At 34.1% G+C, this 19,231-nt stretch overlaps 1 protein-coding gene across 1 annotated transcript in view; it reads left to right on the top strand.

Annotated features, from left to right (window-relative positions):
• The window catches only part of LOC143230624 (uncharacterized), a 37,636-nt gene extending 28,125 nt beyond the window's left edge, over positions 1-9,511 (top strand). The window contains exons 2-3 of the mRNA XM_076464484.1: positions 4,355-4,541; positions 7,619-9,511. Coding sequence (XP_076320599.1) covers positions 4,355-4,541; positions 7,619-8,727 — 1,296 coding nt within the window. The 3' untranslated portion in view covers positions 8,728-9,511. The remainder of the gene's footprint in view (positions 1-4,354; positions 4,542-7,618) is intronic.
• The last annotated feature ends 9,720 nt before the right edge of the window (positions 9,512-19,231 follow it).

Raw genomic sequence — 19,231 nt, 5'->3', positions numbered from 1 at the left:
ACATAAAGACATTCCTTATGTCCTTGTTGCCATCTAGAGGCTAAATGAAAATGCTACTTGTAAATATGCTTTATCACATTAGTATAAAAATCGTATACCTTTCAACAAGCCCCCCACTAGTGGCACAGCAGCATGTCTGTGGACATACAACGCTAGAAACCGGGTTGCGATACCCGTAATGAGCAGATCACAGATAGCCTACTATGTAACTTTGTGCTTAATTACAAAAAAATAACAATTCTAACATACTTTAGTTACAAATAATGTAGGAAATCGTGTCCGTAGCAACCTAGGAGGTCACCGAGGTCAGAACTTTGGTTGAAATTTCAACCTAAATATTCAATTAGTTAAAGAATAAATTTTTTAGGAAACTAAGGCACTTTAAAAGCGGGAAAATGTAGGGCTGACCCTAAATGAGTTTGTGTTATGACCTCAAATCAGTGACGTGTACAAGTCGGTAGGTTCAAGCCCTAACTTCCTTCCCTATATGTCCCTAATGTGTCATTTTTCTCATTATTATAGAGAGCGTTCACAACTGCCAAAGTACACCTTGTCAGCTGCGATCAAACGAAAATCACGTTTTAAAATTAAAGACTTGTGTATCTTTACAGTAAAAACAATATAATTGTGATAAGTTATTTATGTAGTATTAATACACAGTTGTCCACTGCTTAGGTTTAGATTTTATCGGGTGCACATACTATGTTGAAAAAATTATACGTACACACCCATATCAACAAAACAATCAACAACAAACAAACAATAATAAATCCCAAGATACAACAAACTATAAAACCTTACACTGCTACATACATTATATTCCCGACAACAGCGAAAAAATAACCAACATTTGGAAAAAAAAAACTCATAACAAAACACAACATTCCAGTAAACACCAAATTTATTCAAAAACCAGGTACAAAACTAAAGTCCATGCTATGTAAAAACTACACTGACAAACACAACACCAACATGATTTATAAAGTACATTACAACAATAGCCGCGACTTCCATATTGGAGAAACAAGCAGAAAAATAGAAACCAGATTCAAAGAACAAAAAAAAACAACACTTTCACACATTTTTGAACACTGCAAATCAAATAAACACAACATAACCATAGAAAACACCCAGATATTAAGTAGGGAAACAAATATAAATAAACGCAAAATCAAAGAAGCCCTACTTATACAGCAACTAAAACCAAAATTAAACCAATATAAAGGAACACTTTTATACCTGTACTAATTAATAGCCTGATATCTAACTGCAACGCCACCTACAAACCCGTACATGTTTACAATCTCACCCCTAAGACATGTGCTCGGCAATGGTCAGTTGCAAACTCTCTTTGTTAACCTGAATATAATCTAAGAAGGTCGAAATGTTAGTTCGGAACGTTTAGGGTATGATTTAGCCAAACTAGTTATTCCTTTAACTTTGTGGATATTTCGTATTAGCAAGATTACGTGAATGACCAGTGCAATGAGTGTATAACGCCGTGCTTTGCATATCTTGAACTTGATTTTGACACCAAATCTTTCGTCAGCCATGGTGGATGCTCCATCACATTCTGGACCATGCAATTCATTTAGAGATAATCTTACATTAATCAAGATACCTGTAATTACACATACAATATTTGTTGCCTTGACTTTCTGTAGCTTATTAACAAAGTCAATAAATTATTATTGGAGGACATAAAGGTAAATGTGTTATCTTGTGAGAAATGACTTAATTATTAAAAACAGAGCAAAATCCAACCTTCTTACTTCATCAATGACTTATACTTGGATTAGGTCATATTCTAGGATACTGATTATATTATTTTGTGTGCGAGGATATATACCTTGGGACGGCAAAAAATTAGTTGTCTGTGCTCAAAACCACGTGTAGCTGCCACAAATAAACGACTGTTTTATTTTAATGCGAGCGTTATGATTTGAATAGTTTATATAACGCAGGTGTCATACTTAGTTATGCTTACAAGCGAGAATTTATGGTAAATTTTCATATGTAATTGTTTACTAATCATACGTTGTATAGCATGTACAGTCAATAATACTGACCTATAGACTGCTATATTGTTGCGTCATGCTTTTTATCTGAGTTTTTATCGATGTTTTAAGTGAGTATTATTGAATCAGAATATTTATAATTGCGTGAAATGTTCTCACTTTCGTCAGGGTATAAATAAACATAGATTATTTAGATCTAGATTGCTCGAGTGTGAGTTTATCAATAAAGAGGGTATAGTGGCGATTTTTCAAGTGAAATTTTCACAGACTGTAATGTAATAATTGCGGAAAAGTATAATTCCTCTTGTCAGTTGTGTTCTGAAGCAACTGAACCAATTTGTGTTAACTCTGACGAAATAAATAATTATTTAAAGACATGGATACAACTGTCGTAACCAACAGTGTAACGAATACTTGACTATACATTTGACTTGTTTTAATTATAAAGCAGCTGGATTGTATTGCTGTTTCTTTAACAAAATTTACTGCTAACAAGTCACAGAGACCTACTGTAAATAATATGTTTTATATAGTTTTATTACAACGGTACACTATAGTTTTAACATAAGTACATCATATACGTTCTCTATAGTTTTAAGATAAGGTACATTATTGTCTTTACAAAACAATAAAGCATTTATTATGTTTATATACTTTATATACTATATATATTTTATTACCTATATTTCAAGCCGTGTCTTGGAGTTTATTAATACCAAAAGAATCTGGCTAGAGGTCTCACTGACTCGTTATTTCATCCAAAGGAATCAACAATCTCATATCTATCAGTGTTAACAAACAGACTGACTCGTTGTTTCCTCCAGAAGAATCAACAATCCAATGCCTTCATTGGAATCAGTAATGTGATACACATTGTTAATAAACACTTCAGACAACTTTCCCATAAACTTAGCAAGTCACTCAGAAGATTCTTCATTTCGACAGAAAATTCAACGCTTAACAACAGGGACACTGATGACATTAATTATTTTGTTAATCAATGGGTGGGCGCGTGACCGTAACCGCGACAAGAATTATGTTGCGTTTAAGGTCGTGCAGGTCCCGGGCGGGAAAGGTTTCGCAGACTGAGGTCACGTGAAGAAGCCACCGCGAAGATCCGGGATGAAAACAAATAAGGCCTAACCGATCTGAGGCGTGTCTTTCAGGATCTCCTACAAAATAGAATAATAAAAAATGGACGACGACAAAGACACACTGATGAAGACAGACACTGTACAAAAGAAATACCAGTTTCTTATATGTGACGCCTACTCCTTGAGATATGTAATTTTCATCCTTTCAGGTAGACTATACTAACTTTATGCACATACTTGCGGCGTAACATTATTTACTCTTTAACACTCATTACTCAAAATGCTAATATCTATTGTTAGTTCTACCGACATTTCATGTGTTATAATTAAAACTAAGCTTTCGCAATAAAATTATTCTTTTCCGCGTAAATTATTGTAGTATAATTTCTATGTTAATAAAATATATTATCTTGCATCAATTTTATTTACTGCACATTCCAGAAGTCCTTGGGTGAAGAAAACTTGTATTTCGAGGACTAAACCACTAAAAAAATGACAAAGCATTAGAAATAAATAGGCTTAACACATGTGAGAAAAATCACCACAAAAACTGCGTGTTTATTTTCTGAATTCTCTTAAATTTTCCAATAAAAAATGCTTTCATAAGTTACTGCCGAGGAGGCCTTTCGTAGAACACCATAACTAGAATATCATCTGGATCAAGCCTACCACAAACATAGGTCCTTAACTAATTTCTCTTAGTCCACGAAAAGGTGTAGGAAATGAAACGATAAAGGCTTCATTTGGTAATTTCCGTTTCAAAAAATGCTGCTACTAAGCTATTGATTGAATGACAATCATTTCCCGACTTCTAAAGGGCCTGGCATGGCCTAGCGCGTTATGGCGTGCGCTTCGTAATCTGAGGGTTGCGGGTTCGCGCCCAAGTCGCGCCAAACATGCTCGCCCTCCCAGCCGTGGGGGCGTTATAATGTGACGGTCAATCCCACTATTCGTTGGTAAAAGAGTAGCCCAAGAGTTGGCGGTGGGTGGTGATGACTAACTGCCTTCCCTCTAGTCTTACACTGCTAAATTAGGGACGGCTAGCACAGATAGCCCTCGAGTAGCTTTGTGCGAAATTCCAAAACAAACACACCGACTTCGAACGTCACGTTTATGAAAATTCTCTCCAAACTTTAGCTAGTTTTTCTTTAAAAGGTTTAAAGAATAGTTTCAAACGTATCACCATTTCTAAAACTCGTTTTCTAACAATTAATGCCAAAGTATTTCCTGTTTGTCTCTCAGGTCCTCAATATCCTCGCAATGCTGACACCGCCTTTTTGGTCCTCATGGCACGAGAACATTATTTTGTGGCTGAGATTAGTAGAAGGATTAGCGATTCCACTTCTGTTTTATTTCACTGACCCACAACATCGCTCAGCCTTACGACATGCTTTTCAACGTCGAAGTGGGAAGTTTTCCGACTTCGGAGGTATGTATAAAAAAAAAAGATTTTAGTAGTAAAAGTTATGTGTTAACGTAATGACAAACTGTGTTATGTTAAATAGACAAGAATGTTGATGTAACTCAATAAAATATTAATTGCACCCAAATATATATATTTTGGTGTTCAAAGAGTAATAACACTTTTAGTACTACGAATGACTTCCAAATTAACATTTAATGAAAAACTAAAAACATCCAAATAAAGCTGCAAAAGCATGTCTCATCTCTATATTAACAATAAGACTTGTAATACGTTTCTATTAACAACAAGACTGATAATATGTCTCTATTAACAACAAGACTGGTAATATGTCTCTATTAACAACAAGACTGGTAATATGTCTCTATTAACAACAAGACTTGTAATATGTCTCTATTAACAACAAGACTGGTAATATGTCTCTATTAACAACAAGACTTGTAATATGTCTCTATTAACAACAAGACTGGTAATATGTCTCTATTAACAACAAGACTTGTAATATGTCTCTATTAACAACAAGACTGGTAATATGTCTCTATTAACAACAAGACTGGTAATATGTCTCTATTAACAACAAGACTTGTAATATGTCTCTATTAACAACAAGACTGGTAATATGTCTCTATTAACAACAAGACTTGTAATATGTCTCTATTAACAACAAGACTGGTAATATGTCTCTATTAACAACAAGACTTGTAATATGTCTCTATTAACAACAAGACTGGTAATATGTCTCTATTAACAACAAGACTTGTAATATGTCTCTATTAACAACAAGACTGGTAATATGTCTCTATTAACAACAAGACTTGTAATATGTCTCTATTAACAACAAGACTGGTAATATGTCTCTATTAACAACAAGACTTGTAATATGTCTCTATTAACAACAAGACTTGTAATATGTCTCTATTAACAACAAGACTGGTAATATGTCTCTATTAACAACAAGACTTGTAATATGTCTCTATTAACAACAAGACTGGTAATATGTCTCTATTAACAACAAGACTTGTAATATGTCTCTATTAACAACAAGACTGGTAATATGTCTCTATTAACAACAAGACTTGTAATATGTCTCTATTAACAACAAGACTTGTAATATGTCTCTATTAACAACAAGACTGGTAATATGTCTCTATTAACAACAAGACTTGTAATATGTCTCTATTAACAACAAGACTGGTAATATGTCTCTATTAACAACAAGACTTGTAATATGTCTCTATTAACAACAAGACTGGTAATATGTCTCTATTAACAACAAGACTTGTAATATGTCTCTATTAACAACAAGACTTGTAATATGTCTCTATTAACAACAAGACTGGTAATATGTCTCTATTAACAACAAGACTTGTAATATGTCTCTATTAACAACAAGACTGGTAATATGTCTCTATTAACAACAAGACTTGTAATATGTCTCTATTAACAACAAGACTGGTAATATGTCTCTATTAACAACAAGACTGGTAATATGTCTCTATTAACAACAAGACTGGTAATATGTCTCTATTAACAACAAGACTGGTAATATGTCTCTATTAACAACAAGACTTGTAATATGTCTCTATTAACAACAAGACTGGTAATATGTCTCTATTAACAACAAGACTTGTAATATGTCTCTATTAACAACAAGACTGGTAATATGTCTCTATTAACAACAAGACTGGTAATATGTCTCTATTAACAAGTAATACATCTCTGTATTAACAACAAGACTTGTAATATGTCTCTATTAACAACAAGACTGGTAATATGTCTCTATTAACAACAAGACTTGTAATATGTCTCTATTAACAACAAGACTGGTAATATGTCTCTATTAACAACAAGTAATACATCTCTGTATTAACAACAAGACTTGTAATACATCTCTATTAACAACAAGTAATACATCTCTGCATTAACAATGAGACTGGTAATACGTTTCTCTATTAACAGCAAGACTGGTAATACGTCTCTCTATTAACAACAAGAGTGGTAATACATCTCTATTAACAACAAGACTGGTCATACATCTCTGTATTTATAACAAGACTGGCAATACATCTCTATTAACAACAAGACTGTTAATACATTTCTATTAACAACCAGACTGGTAAAACATTTTGACTAACTATGTTTAATGTCAACTGTAAATTGTGTTGACAACAACAGAGTTTGTTTGTTGAATTTCAAGTAAACTATTGAAGAGCCTATTCTGGTGTGATAGATTAGACGAAATGTTGCCAAAATCACTAACTCCTGAACAGTTCTTTACAGACTGATGGTGATGTTGAAGGTACATTATAATGCTCTAACGGTCGAAAAGGTCGGCATGTGCAGTGACGGCTTTCGATCCCGTAGACTGCGAGTCAAGTGCCCTAACCATCATGCCATGCCACATCGGAGAGTACAATAATCCATATGGCATGAATACGAAGCACTAACAATATTAAAACAATAGTGCTATAATAAAAGCTTATTAAACTAATAGTTTAATATGGGAGCACCCTGTTGATCAACAAATCAGCCTTCTGGGCTATAAAACAAACTGTCCAAGTATGCTGCTTTCAGAACGTTGTTTACCGTCTTTGGCTAACGTTCTTTGGTGTCAAGAGTCAACCCACACGAGGGAAAACTTTGTAGTTCTATTTTTACACGTTTCCAGCTAAAATTCGGTTACTTAGTAAGGAAACATAAAATACTAAATGGCGCCTTTAAAATGCAAAATGCTACAATAAACGACAATGACTGTATTTACAGAATACATAAAAAACGTCACCTGCTATTATTCAGAGAGGAATCTGTCCCATTCTTCTGTTTCTGTCACAAAAGTTAATAATAGTCTTTGCTTTTACTCTTGTTTTAATCTTTTTTTCCAAATAGTTTATATTTCAACACAGCTAAAATAACACTCATAGAACACAGAACAAGCTGCTGTTTATTAGCTTAGGTCTTAGTTTTATAAAAAGTCTGAAATATTACAATTAAATACGAGTCAGCAACTGAAATATCACTATGAGAAAAAAATCTTTAAAAAGACAAGATTATGTGTATATATATATTTCTTAACTTGTTTACAGATGACAGACATTACCCATTGTACCTAGAAGATATCATAGAAGGGAACACTAAACCAAGTCCATTTGAATCAGTCACTCCAATTGGAATCATCACAAATTATCGTCGATCGCCTGGCAAGAAAAACAAATCTCAACATTCAAATGCACAGAAGAAAAGTCTTTGGAGAACAGGGACAAAGAAACGCATTTTGCCAAGTATCTACGGAGTAGACACAGTGCTGAATCCATCCCACCTTACAAACAACTTACAGACGGTTGTACATATTAAACCCCAGCCAGAGAATGATGATGTAACAAAACTTAGCAGCATACAAATAGATTCATGGAAAGATACCGACACCCATATTTATGCAACTCTTTCTGATAATCTCAGCAGTTTGAGTTACCAGTCAAGTCTACCAGATGACAATGTCTTCAGCCGTTGTGGTGCAGAAGCTGAAGAAGAAATGTATGGCGGATCTCTCACAACAATTGCGAATGCCGACTTTGAATTTCACTATGCTTACCTAGGAGATGTGCGGTCTGGTGATGTCCTTTATAAGTATGACTCTGAGATGGAACTTTCTGGATCAGAAGACAAAGTCTGGAAATATCCAGATAACTCAAGTGACAAGAGCAGTAATTCTGAAATTGTACAGGACCTGGTGATTCGTATTGATTCTGCAAAAGATTTCTGTCATGTTAAAGGAATCCCCGAGACTGAAAAGGCCGTGCAGAAGACAAGACATCAGTCTAATGACAATATCCCCTTTCACGTATACCGAGTTCGCACCGAAGAACTCTGTAAAAATGTTTCACTCCGCCCTCCAAACAGTTGGTTCTCTATGAATGACCTTGACCATATTGGTGGCGAAAGTGTCTCTACCAGTTCTGACTCAGAAGAGGCCGTGTTTGTGGTTCCCGTGAAGAGTGAGTCAATGATGTCTTTGTACAAAATACCTTTGCCTTTTGACAATACTCTTAACAAGTCAACAAGTGAATCAAACCTTTTCTGGAGAAAACATTCAAGTGACGTCCAACACAAAAATCTTCAAAGGAGGAACACTTCGAAACTGAAGGTAAACTATCAGAGGTTATGTGGAAGAATAATAGATCCTCTCTATTACTAGGCCGAAGCAACCGTGTAAGAAAACCCAAAAAGTGTAAAACAAAGAACAAACATAACCACTGGGGAAATCAGTTCTCTCAGAAATCACAGGAAGAATTAGTGGGCACAGCACACTTGGATACTGATCCCGTATTAAGTGGAGAATACATGCAACCATCCAATACACCTCAAAACGTGTTAGTGTTTGGGGAAAGTAATGAAAAAGACAATATGAGGTCAACAGCTCAACCCGAATTTGTCTGATTTATCTTATATGAACAATCACTTAAAGTAAGGTATTAGATACATATAACGATACTAAGGATTCTGTTACAACAGCTAACCAGATAATTATTCGATAACATCTGTCAAAATACAATGGAACTAAATTGGGGTGAAGTGGGTTGAATGCCCCTGCTCTAAGAAGATTGACGAACCGTACATTTTTACTGGGTGTCCTGTAAAGATACAGTACAGTATAACGCCAGTCCACATATTATTCCATACTCACTTTAAATACATCCAAGACCGTTTGCCCCTCCCTCTCAGTTAAGCCTCAACCAGCATTGCTGTCAAGAAGTAAAATGAAACTTGAGTGTATTCTTCAATTCAGAGGGTAATAAACAATGTAACATCATTGAAATCCACCAACACTGGCGTGGTACTGCTTTTTATTTATCTGTATATGTCAGAACTGAACTTTAAATACTCTGTCATTAAAGGCTAGATTATTTAAGACAAGATGGAAAACACGTTATGTGTAAGAAATGGGTTATACATAATAAATGTATAAGTTATCTCATGAATTTCTCTTTGGAACATCATGTAAGGTCCTGAATGTCAAAAACCAAAAATAACTTCAAATGGGAAAATCGCATCAAAAATGTTATTTCCATAAAGTTAATTTCATTCAACATAGTAAGGTTATTGGCATATTTGCAGGGATCACAGTGAGCCACTGAAAAAATATTTTGTAAAGTTTCTTCTTTTTCAATAATATTGAGACAATGGTGATTTCACAAAATACAGTGTTAAATATACATAACTAATTTTGACTAATGACGAACTTGAATTTCTACATCCATATGTAAAATTTCCATGAGAATATCCATTATCCTGTGTGATGATAAAAAAATTTCAACGATTAAGTCCTAATAACACAATAATAAAGACTAAATAAGTCTCCTGCCTAAAGATGCTATGAAATATTTATATTTCCACACATCTGTATTGGATAATTACTTTAACATCATAACTTAGATATAATGTAACAATATTTGTCTAAAAATTAGGTTTATCATACATTTATAACTGTCAAACAGTTTTGTTTTGTTTTGTTTTTTCCTATTCTAAGCAAAAATAAAGAAAATATATGATGAGAACGGAAATAAAGATTTCTGTAGGATGTCTGTCTACCTTGACAAATGAACGTACTTAGATTAAGTCCAATTTGTATTATACTAAGCTTCTACAATGTGATATAATCAATCCGAAACCACTAAAAGTTTGTAAACCAATCACACAACACTAGTAAATCATTTTCACATCAAATTACTGTAGTTTTACTTCAGCTATAATAAAAAAACAAAAGGCCCGGTATGGCCAGGTGGGTTAAGGCGTTCGATTCGTAATCTAAGGGTCGCGGGTTCGAAACCCCGTCGCACGTGGGGACGTTATAATGTGACGATCAATCCCATTAGCCGTTGGTAAAAGAGTAGCCCAAGAGTTGGCAGTTGGTGGTGATGACTAACTGCCTTCCCTCTAGTCTTACACTGCTAAATTAGGGACGGCTAGCGCAGATAGCCCTCGAGTAGCTTTGTGCGAAATTCAAAAAACGAACAAACACAGAAAACAAAGTTCTGAAAACGGCGATACTTCAAAAAAAGAATATTGTGGATTCATTTGTAATGCTGAAGAAAAAAAACACAACAGTTTGCACTTGAGTCATTTTTATTTATAACAAAGATGTTAAGACTATCTGCTCCCATCCCTAATTCTGAACTACTGGCCACAGTCCAGTCACCAGCACCATACCACTCATCAATCAGTGCTAGGTGACTAAATTCCACTTTTATAACGCACACACAGCTTAGAATATGAAGAATATTTTGTGATATCTAAAATCTAGAGTTCTATCACAAGTCCAACTGAAACAAGATATTCCTTCTAAGCACAACAAAGGTTACACTGCACAACAACGTTTTTGAAAAGTTTTGCTTCCTGAAAAGTTTTTGCTGATTGTGACAGGTACCTGGTGGGTATGTACAAATATAGTTTTGGTTCATCACGTAGGAACTCTGAGAAATAGACAGTTAACTGTTTACCGGCAATAACGTATTTAATTGCGTTTATGTTTCCAATACGCTATTAGGTTCAACATAATTAAAAGTGTTTTGCTCCTGATTTTCGTTTGTATTCAATGTCCGGTGCATCACGTTGCAGTGTCCAACAGTAGTCAGCAAGCATTGACGGATACCAGTTGCCCTGATATCGTTTTTCCATTGTAGCAAAACTGAAGATTTCGATGAAACGGTACGTGATGGGCAAATTTGGATGTGATTTTCGTGATCAGCAGTCAAAAATCTATAAGGAACACCCAACAGTGTTCAAGAAGCAAAAACTTTGTTGTGCAGTGTTATTATACAACCCAGATGAATTTATCAATATCCAATAAACAGCTCACTCTGTGTGAATGACTCGGTAAAATTAAAAACCACCAAAAGACACTGTAAAAATACTATGTAAAAAAGAGATTCTTATATACACTTACACATAAAAACACGAAACCCTATAACACAAGAGTTTTAGAAGGGTTTAACTTTAGTTTTTCTTAGAGCAAAGCTACATCAAGCAATCTGCTGTGTCCACCGAGGGGAATCGAACCACTGATTTTAGCGTTGTAAATCCGTATACTTGACGCTGTCACAGAGGAAGACGGGAAAGTTTGATCCTGATGAAGAACGTTTTCGAGTTATAGATGTCATGACAAGAAAGACTCTCTACATTAAATATTATTCATATATTTATTTTGTGACCAAATATTTCATTATTATTTAGTTTTTGTTATAATAAGACATAAAAGCAGATGATTGTAGGAAGTTATGTTTATAATTCATTGATTTTGAGAGAATCGAACGTTGCTTGCAATACACTTATATCGAAAATATAGAGGTTTCTAGAAGGCGGGCAAACGATTAAGTGATAAAGATATAAATAGTGTGAGAAAACAAAAGTAGAAGAGAATAAAGTTTAAGGCAAGGAAAAGTCTGGAGAGAAGTTAAGTACAGTAGAAGTCATAGGCCTAATGGTTAATATGTTACAGTAACACTAACAATAGAAAACAAGATAAGATGAATAATTTATTTCATCAAAGTGTGGTTCTAAAGTAATTGAATCAGCCTGAGTACATTTTTTTTTTTTTTTTTACAAAAGAAACAGAGGATATTTTGAAGAAAGAATGCAAAACGATTACGGTAACTCGCGCTACAAATGTAAGTGAATTACACACAGAATATTCAATATAATTGAACAGGCCTAAGCAGACTTGACAAGATGAATCGGAGAACAATATATATATATATATATATTATTTTGAAAACAGTTTATTGCATACTATTCATTTATCATTGAATTTACCATCAACAAGTCACAAGCATCGTAAGCCCAACAACAACACAGTATGTATTTATATATCGTTAAGAAGTGTAAGTACAAGCCCTTTAATTTGACAATTGGCAAAAAAAAAAAAGAAATTTTAAATTCTAACTATACGATTTCATGTTTTTGTCTGTAATTGACGTTTACCGATTTATGCATTTTCCTAACTTCGTGTACAGATCGCTCATGTTGTACAACGCATGTGTATTAAAAAGAAAGGAAACTTATATAAACAGTAAAAATGTGTTTGTTTCTGAATTTCACGCAAAGCTACACGAGGGCTATCTACGATAGCCGACCCTAATTTAACAGTGTAAGACTAGAGGGAAGGCAGCTAGTCATCACCACTCACCGCCAACCCTTGGGCTACTCTTTTACCAACGAATAGTGGGATTGACCGTAACATTATAACGCCCCCACGGCTAAAGGAGCGAGGAAGTTTGGTGTGACTGGGATTCGAACCCGTGACCCTCGGATTATGAGTCGATTGCCTTAACCACTTGGCCATGCCAGGTCGACAGACTGGACAAAAATGTTCAATGGGGCAATGGGTCCTGCTGGTTAATGAGATTTGAACGATTTCCATCTCAGGAGGAAATATATATCCAGAGTGACCACCGTGCATGATGTAATAAAAAAAATCTTATTTCTTCTTACTATTCTTACTTAACGGCAAACTTCTACAATAAAGAAGACATTCTCAACCGCAGACTAAAACAACATAACTATTTCACAAGTGTTTTCTAAACTTACACTGAGGAATAAAAGTTTAAAAATCAACATATCAATATAAATATAAAACTGATAAAGAAAAGTTTGATAAAAAAATCTAATTTTGCTTGTTTTACAATTTACGTGCAAAGTCACACAACCATCTGCATATAGTCGTCCATTTAAATTAATACACTATACAGAAAGTCAATAGAACCCACCATCAGCACTCGGACTGCTTTTGTTTAACAACCAAAACTGAAGAAAGCGTTTTACCAGCTTTTTACATTTTTGTTCTGTTTAAAGCTAAATGAAAAAAAAAAAACTATTTCTATCAATGTTTAGCATATCTTCAACAGTTAGATGGAAAATTATTTTACTGTTTTTCATAAGGATAATAAATTATCCTTCTTCTTTCCTGTATAAGGATGGTTATGTTCTACCAGTTTTAGCTGTTCCCTTCTGGATTTTGTAATACATATTATCAGTATGATCGCTACACAACTAGATAACACTGGAAACATAAGTTGAAGAACGGTCAAGGGATGTACTTTAGCCACTCTTCATCAATGTCCTTTTACATTTCACAAAACCTCACTCACACTGTAGAATACTAACAAAGCTTGCAAGCAAAATTATTCATAATGACCTTGCAGTGTAAAGACTATGTAGTTCACCATCGAGCCAATACTCCTTTCAAATGGACATTCCAGCTCTACAATGACCCCACTTACATCAACCAAGAAGGGAATTACCTATTAGATGGTTCTAGAGACAAACTTCAGTGGACGAGTGCTATACAAACCATTTGTTACCATCAGAAATAAATCTTATGTCACTGATAGTTTGTTACATGGAGTAACTATACTCTATAAAACTGTTAGTTCATTACATCTTCCCAGAAGTAACACGAGGATAAAACCGGTAGTCATAAAATAAGTTCTACTCCGGATTCCTGAAAGTAATGAACCACAAATAGACAGTATCATCAGTATAATATTTGTGAGTGACTGACTCACAGCCAATATTACATAAATCTCAGGGTAGTTGGTCTCCAGATAGATGGAAGAAAGCAAGGTAAGTAACCTTTACGGTAAGACCATCACCTTGAAGTATGTATTGGGTTTTACAAGAGTAAAATTAAACAAGGAAGTTGACAATATTGTATTAGTAGCACCTTATCAAGTCTAACACAACTCCACTGGCGGGGTATCTTCCTCCTCTGCTCCTGTAAGGCGAAAACTTCTCATTATAATTCAAGTCTAACACAACTCCACTGGCGGTGTATCTTCCTCCTCTGCTCCTGTAAGGCGAAAACTTCTCATCAAAATTCAGAAATGATGAAACTGCTGGAAAGCAAAGTACCCTAAGGTGCAGATTAGAAAATTTGGGAAATCAACAAGACAGCATACAGACATAACGTAATATGAATAAAGGAAACTAATCATTCTATTTTCTGCGGCGAAGCCGGTTTCAACGTGTGATCAGCTCCTAGCGGTGTAATAAACTCAACTTCTTAAGTTATGAGTTCGATACTCTCAAAACCCAATAAATAATTCAAAATTATATTTTTACTTATTTATACAGTATCAATTATACTTCATACTTGCAATATCGAAATGCGCAATTATAACAACATGAAAATTTATAATTTAAAAGACTTATCACACACATACAAACGCCCCCAATGGCAAGAGATATGTCTGCGAACTTATGACGTTAAAAACATGGTTTCGATACCTGTGATGGGCAGAGAACAGAAGTCCATTGTGCAACTTTGTGCTTAATTACAAACAGAAACGAGTTATGAATTTGTGGACTTCAGTTTGAGAGAAATATTCGTATAAAACTCGTATATGATGTATTTCCAGATACTAAAATTATATTGAGAAAAAATAAATAAATTTGAATAACTTAAATTATTCCTAAAGTATTACAGAGCTTTAACAATTAGGCTTAGTATTATTAGTAAAATGAAAATAGCTTTAGGCCTATTTTCAGTTTCCTAAAGTATTATTTCGTGATTATGTACGATATTCCCCAAAGCATTTAACTTCTTAAGTCTTTTGTTTACAAATAATATTTTAATAAATCTGCATCTATGCTTCTATGCGATCAAGTAGTTTCTTGTGCATGGAATTAAAATACCAAAGAATACTGTAGATTTAAATTTTATTTACGTAACCAAGGCTTGGTTCCTACATCATTAAAACTTAAAAGACAAGCTCTTTGTAACCAACGGCAGCGTAAAAAATTATTAATAGTATGCTAATATTAAAATTATAAAGTTCAACCACGCCTTTGCTTCTAAAGCACAATCGTGATATAAATGATAAACTGACCAAGGCTATCCACAAACTTTTATTCACCGTTCACTGTCAAAATCTAAACACCAACCTACGATTTAAAGTCAAATTTTCCAAGAATAAAATAACATCTTTATAGTCACAGACATAAGTTCTTTACCCTAAAAATATCAAGGTCATACATTGTACATGAATTATTTGTTATTTATGAAATTTAAATAACAGTATTGATGAAACATTAATAATGATCAAAATATAAAAATTTAACCACTTACTCGCATCGGAAGTATTTTTCAGCATTTACACCTTCGTTTACAATAACTCGAAAACGTTTCGATGAATAAATTTGACTCCGTTCAAAAGATGTTGGTAAACCATTTCTCAAAACGATATTAACACACATATACTAACGTAGTTAATATACCGACCACTGATGCTAATAGAAAAATTACGACTCTCTATTTTTCCATTATTTTTATTTCTTTAATACAGTTACAAACAAGCCTTTGTTACAATTAATCTATATAAAGAAGGGGTTCAAGAAATACAGCTCTATAAAACCAAGTTAATTTTTCTTATTCATTTTTTTTTATTTTGAAAAAGTTGCACGAAGTTCAGCTGTTTAAATGAACAATAAAGATTTCCAAACTTCTATTAAGCATGAAGTATTCGAATATTTTTTATACACTAGAAGCATAATTCTATTAGATTGATATTAGATAGACAACAGTAAGCTGGGACAAGAACTTATTTGTAAGAAAAGTAATAACTAAAAAAACCCAAAAAACTAGTTATAATTCTAAACACAATTCTTAGTTGTTACAATATATGTTAATTGTAAAACGACGTTTTAATCGCAAGAACTTGTGGTTCTGATATAAAAATAGATAACTATAAAAATATTCGATATACCACCTACTCAACCTAATTCGTTCAAGAAATGTTAATAGGGAGAACAAAAAATTTTAGTATGAACTTACAAAGTTTCCAAATCTGTCACATGCGATGAAAACATTTTTAATTGCTACAGAATAAAAACTATTAATACTTACCTTCTATTATATACTTCGCTTCCGTATTAACAAAAATATTCAATGTAACTGAGAACCTTTGTTTATTACCGCTTTTAACATAAGAATATTTCGCCTTTCGAATAACGTTTACGAAACTTATATATTTATTTCTGTGTGCTCAAAATCTTTTATTTTATATGGCTTACTTTGGATAATAATACTACAAAACTTTTCTGAACAACCAAAGTTAACTAAAATCATTATAAAAACATGCTTCTTTAATCAGTAATCCATAGCTTGAACAGTTTATAAATGGGAATGAGATCAAACAAGGTGACCGCATTAATTCTGAACTAGTTAAGAAAAATTGGGAAGTTTAAAAAACAGTAAGGCTCTTGAACCATATAATTTTCCCCAAAGGGTTTGAAGGAGGTTAAAGACTGGATATGTGAGCCAATTACCGCTATTTTTTGTCAGTTCTTGAATAGTGAGTAATTACCAGAGGATTGGATGTTAGCTAATGTAACTCCTCTTTTCAAGAGAGGTAATAAAATTATCGCAGTAATTACAGACCAATTATCCTTACATCAGTTGTGAAAAAAGTTTTAAAGAGTCTATTAAAAGATGTTTTGCTAAGTTATTTAATAAAGTTTAGAATTTTATCGGACAATCAACATGGTTTCACTAAAGGAAAATCCTGCCTTATAAATCTCTCGACATTCTTTGAAAAAGCTACTGGATAAGGAGATAAGGGTAAGGATGTAGATTTGATGTATCTGGATTTTCAGAAAGCATTTGACAAGATGTCATATAAAATGCTTGAAAAAAATGTATCTGTAGATGTGGAACATAAATTAACAAATTAGATATAATAATGGTTTCATGGAAGAAAGCAGAGGGTTGTTACAAATGGAATTCAGTAAAACTGGATTAATGTCACAAGTGGTGTATCTCAGGGCTCAATCTTAGGCCTTTGCTTTTTTTGATTTACATTAATGGCCTAGAATAAAGATTAGTCAATAAGTTACTTAAATTTGCTGATGATATTAAGGTCTCGGATGTGAAGAGGATGTTACTGATTTACAAAAAGATTTAGATCATTTAGCGAGTTGGACAAATAAATGGTAGATGGGTTTTAACTATGATGAATGAAAGATAGTGCATGTAAGTCATCATAATTTGAGCTATAGGTAAAATTTCGATGGGAATAACCTTAACAGAGACATGAAAGAAAAGGAGCTTGGTGTAACAGTTGATCAGTCTCTAAATCCATCCAAGCAGTTTGCTGTTGCTCGTGTTGGAGCAAATAAGATTTTAGGTTGTATTTACAGAAATATTGAACACAAGTTTAAACAGGTTATAGTTTCATTATACAACTCACTGGTTAGGCCAAACTTGAAATATTGTTTTCAGTCTTGTACTCCTAACTTTAGGAAAGACAACGAATTGTTGGAAAAGGTTCAGAGAAGGGTTATTAGAATAGTACTTGGGATTGGGGGGTTTTCATTTGAAGCGAGGCAGAAATCTTTAAAATTGTTTTATCTTGGAAAAAGAAGAGTTAGGGGGATTTCACTGAGGTGTTTAAGATTGAAAAGAGAAATTGATAGTGTTGATCCATCATCTTTTTTTGATAATTCATGATGGCGAGAAACCCATTTGAAGTAAAAATGTATTCTCAAAACGGCTGGTATGGATATTAAAACTGTAATTAAAATAGAGTACAGAACGACATTTCGACCTTCTTAGATCATTTTCAGGTTAAAGCACATAATTTTATTTCAATTACAGTTTTAATACCCATACCAGCCGTCTTGAGAATACATCTTTTTTCTCATATTTAATAGCGAGAATTTTAAGACTAGGCGACACAAGTATAAATTTTGTTAAGTTAAGAGTCATCTTCAGCTAAGATTGTCATATTTTTCTAACAGGATGGTTGGCATTTGGAATGGGCTGTTTTTGTATGTTGTAGAGGCAGTAACTTTAAATGAGTTTTAGGGGAAAGCTTGATAAGTTTATGAATGGGGACTGTCGTTAAAGCTTATTGTGTTTTTCCAATTAATTTAGTTCAGAGAGTGGAACTAACCGAGACGAACATTATAATAAGTCCAATGTTGTCTTAAATTGTTAAGTTCTACCTGGATTTAATGAACCACAACAGCTAAGCCGAAATAGATTTAACTGCTGCCATCTGTTGTCAAATATAAATACATTTGTATGTGAATTTATTTGCTATCAATTATTTGTTCGTTTTGAATTTCGCGCAAAGCTACTCGAGTGCTATCTGCGCTAGCCGTCCCTAATTTAGCAGTGTAAGACTAGAGGGAAGGCAGCTAGTCATCACCACCCACCGCCAACTCTTGGGCTACTCTTTTACCAACGAATAGTGGGATTGACCGTTACATTATACACCCCCACGGCTGGGAGGGCGAGCATGTTTGGCGCGACTCGGGCGCGAACCCGCGACCCTCGGATTACGAGTCGCACGCCTTACGCGCTCGGCCATGCCAGGCCATATGTAATTACTAAAACTGCAAACAATTAGAAACAATAATAATGCACAGCAGATGGCCCAATGATGCTTTGCTCTACAACAAACAAACAAACGTAAAAATGGTATCGTAGTATTACTTAGTAGTAGGGCCCGGAATGGCCAAGCGTGTTAAGGCGTTCGACTTGTAATCCGAGGGTCGCGGGTTCTCTAATTCCGGTCGCACCATACATGCTCGTCCTCCCAGCCGTGGGGGCGTTATAATGTGATGGTCAATCCCATTATTCGTTGGTAAAAGAGTAGCCCAAGAGTTGGCGGTGGGTGGTGATGACTAGCTGCCTTCCCTCT

Source organism: Tachypleus tridentatus, chromosome 10 (genome assembly GCF_004210375.1).
Source record: "Tachypleus tridentatus isolate NWPU-2018 chromosome 10, ASM421037v1, whole genome shotgun sequence".
In the NCBI taxonomy this organism is placed as follows: domain Eukaryota; kingdom Metazoa; phylum Arthropoda; class Merostomata; order Xiphosura; family Limulidae; genus Tachypleus; species Tachypleus tridentatus.
The sequence above is the reverse complement of the archived record's forward strand: the minus strand, read 5'-3'. Positions and strand labels throughout refer to the sequence as shown.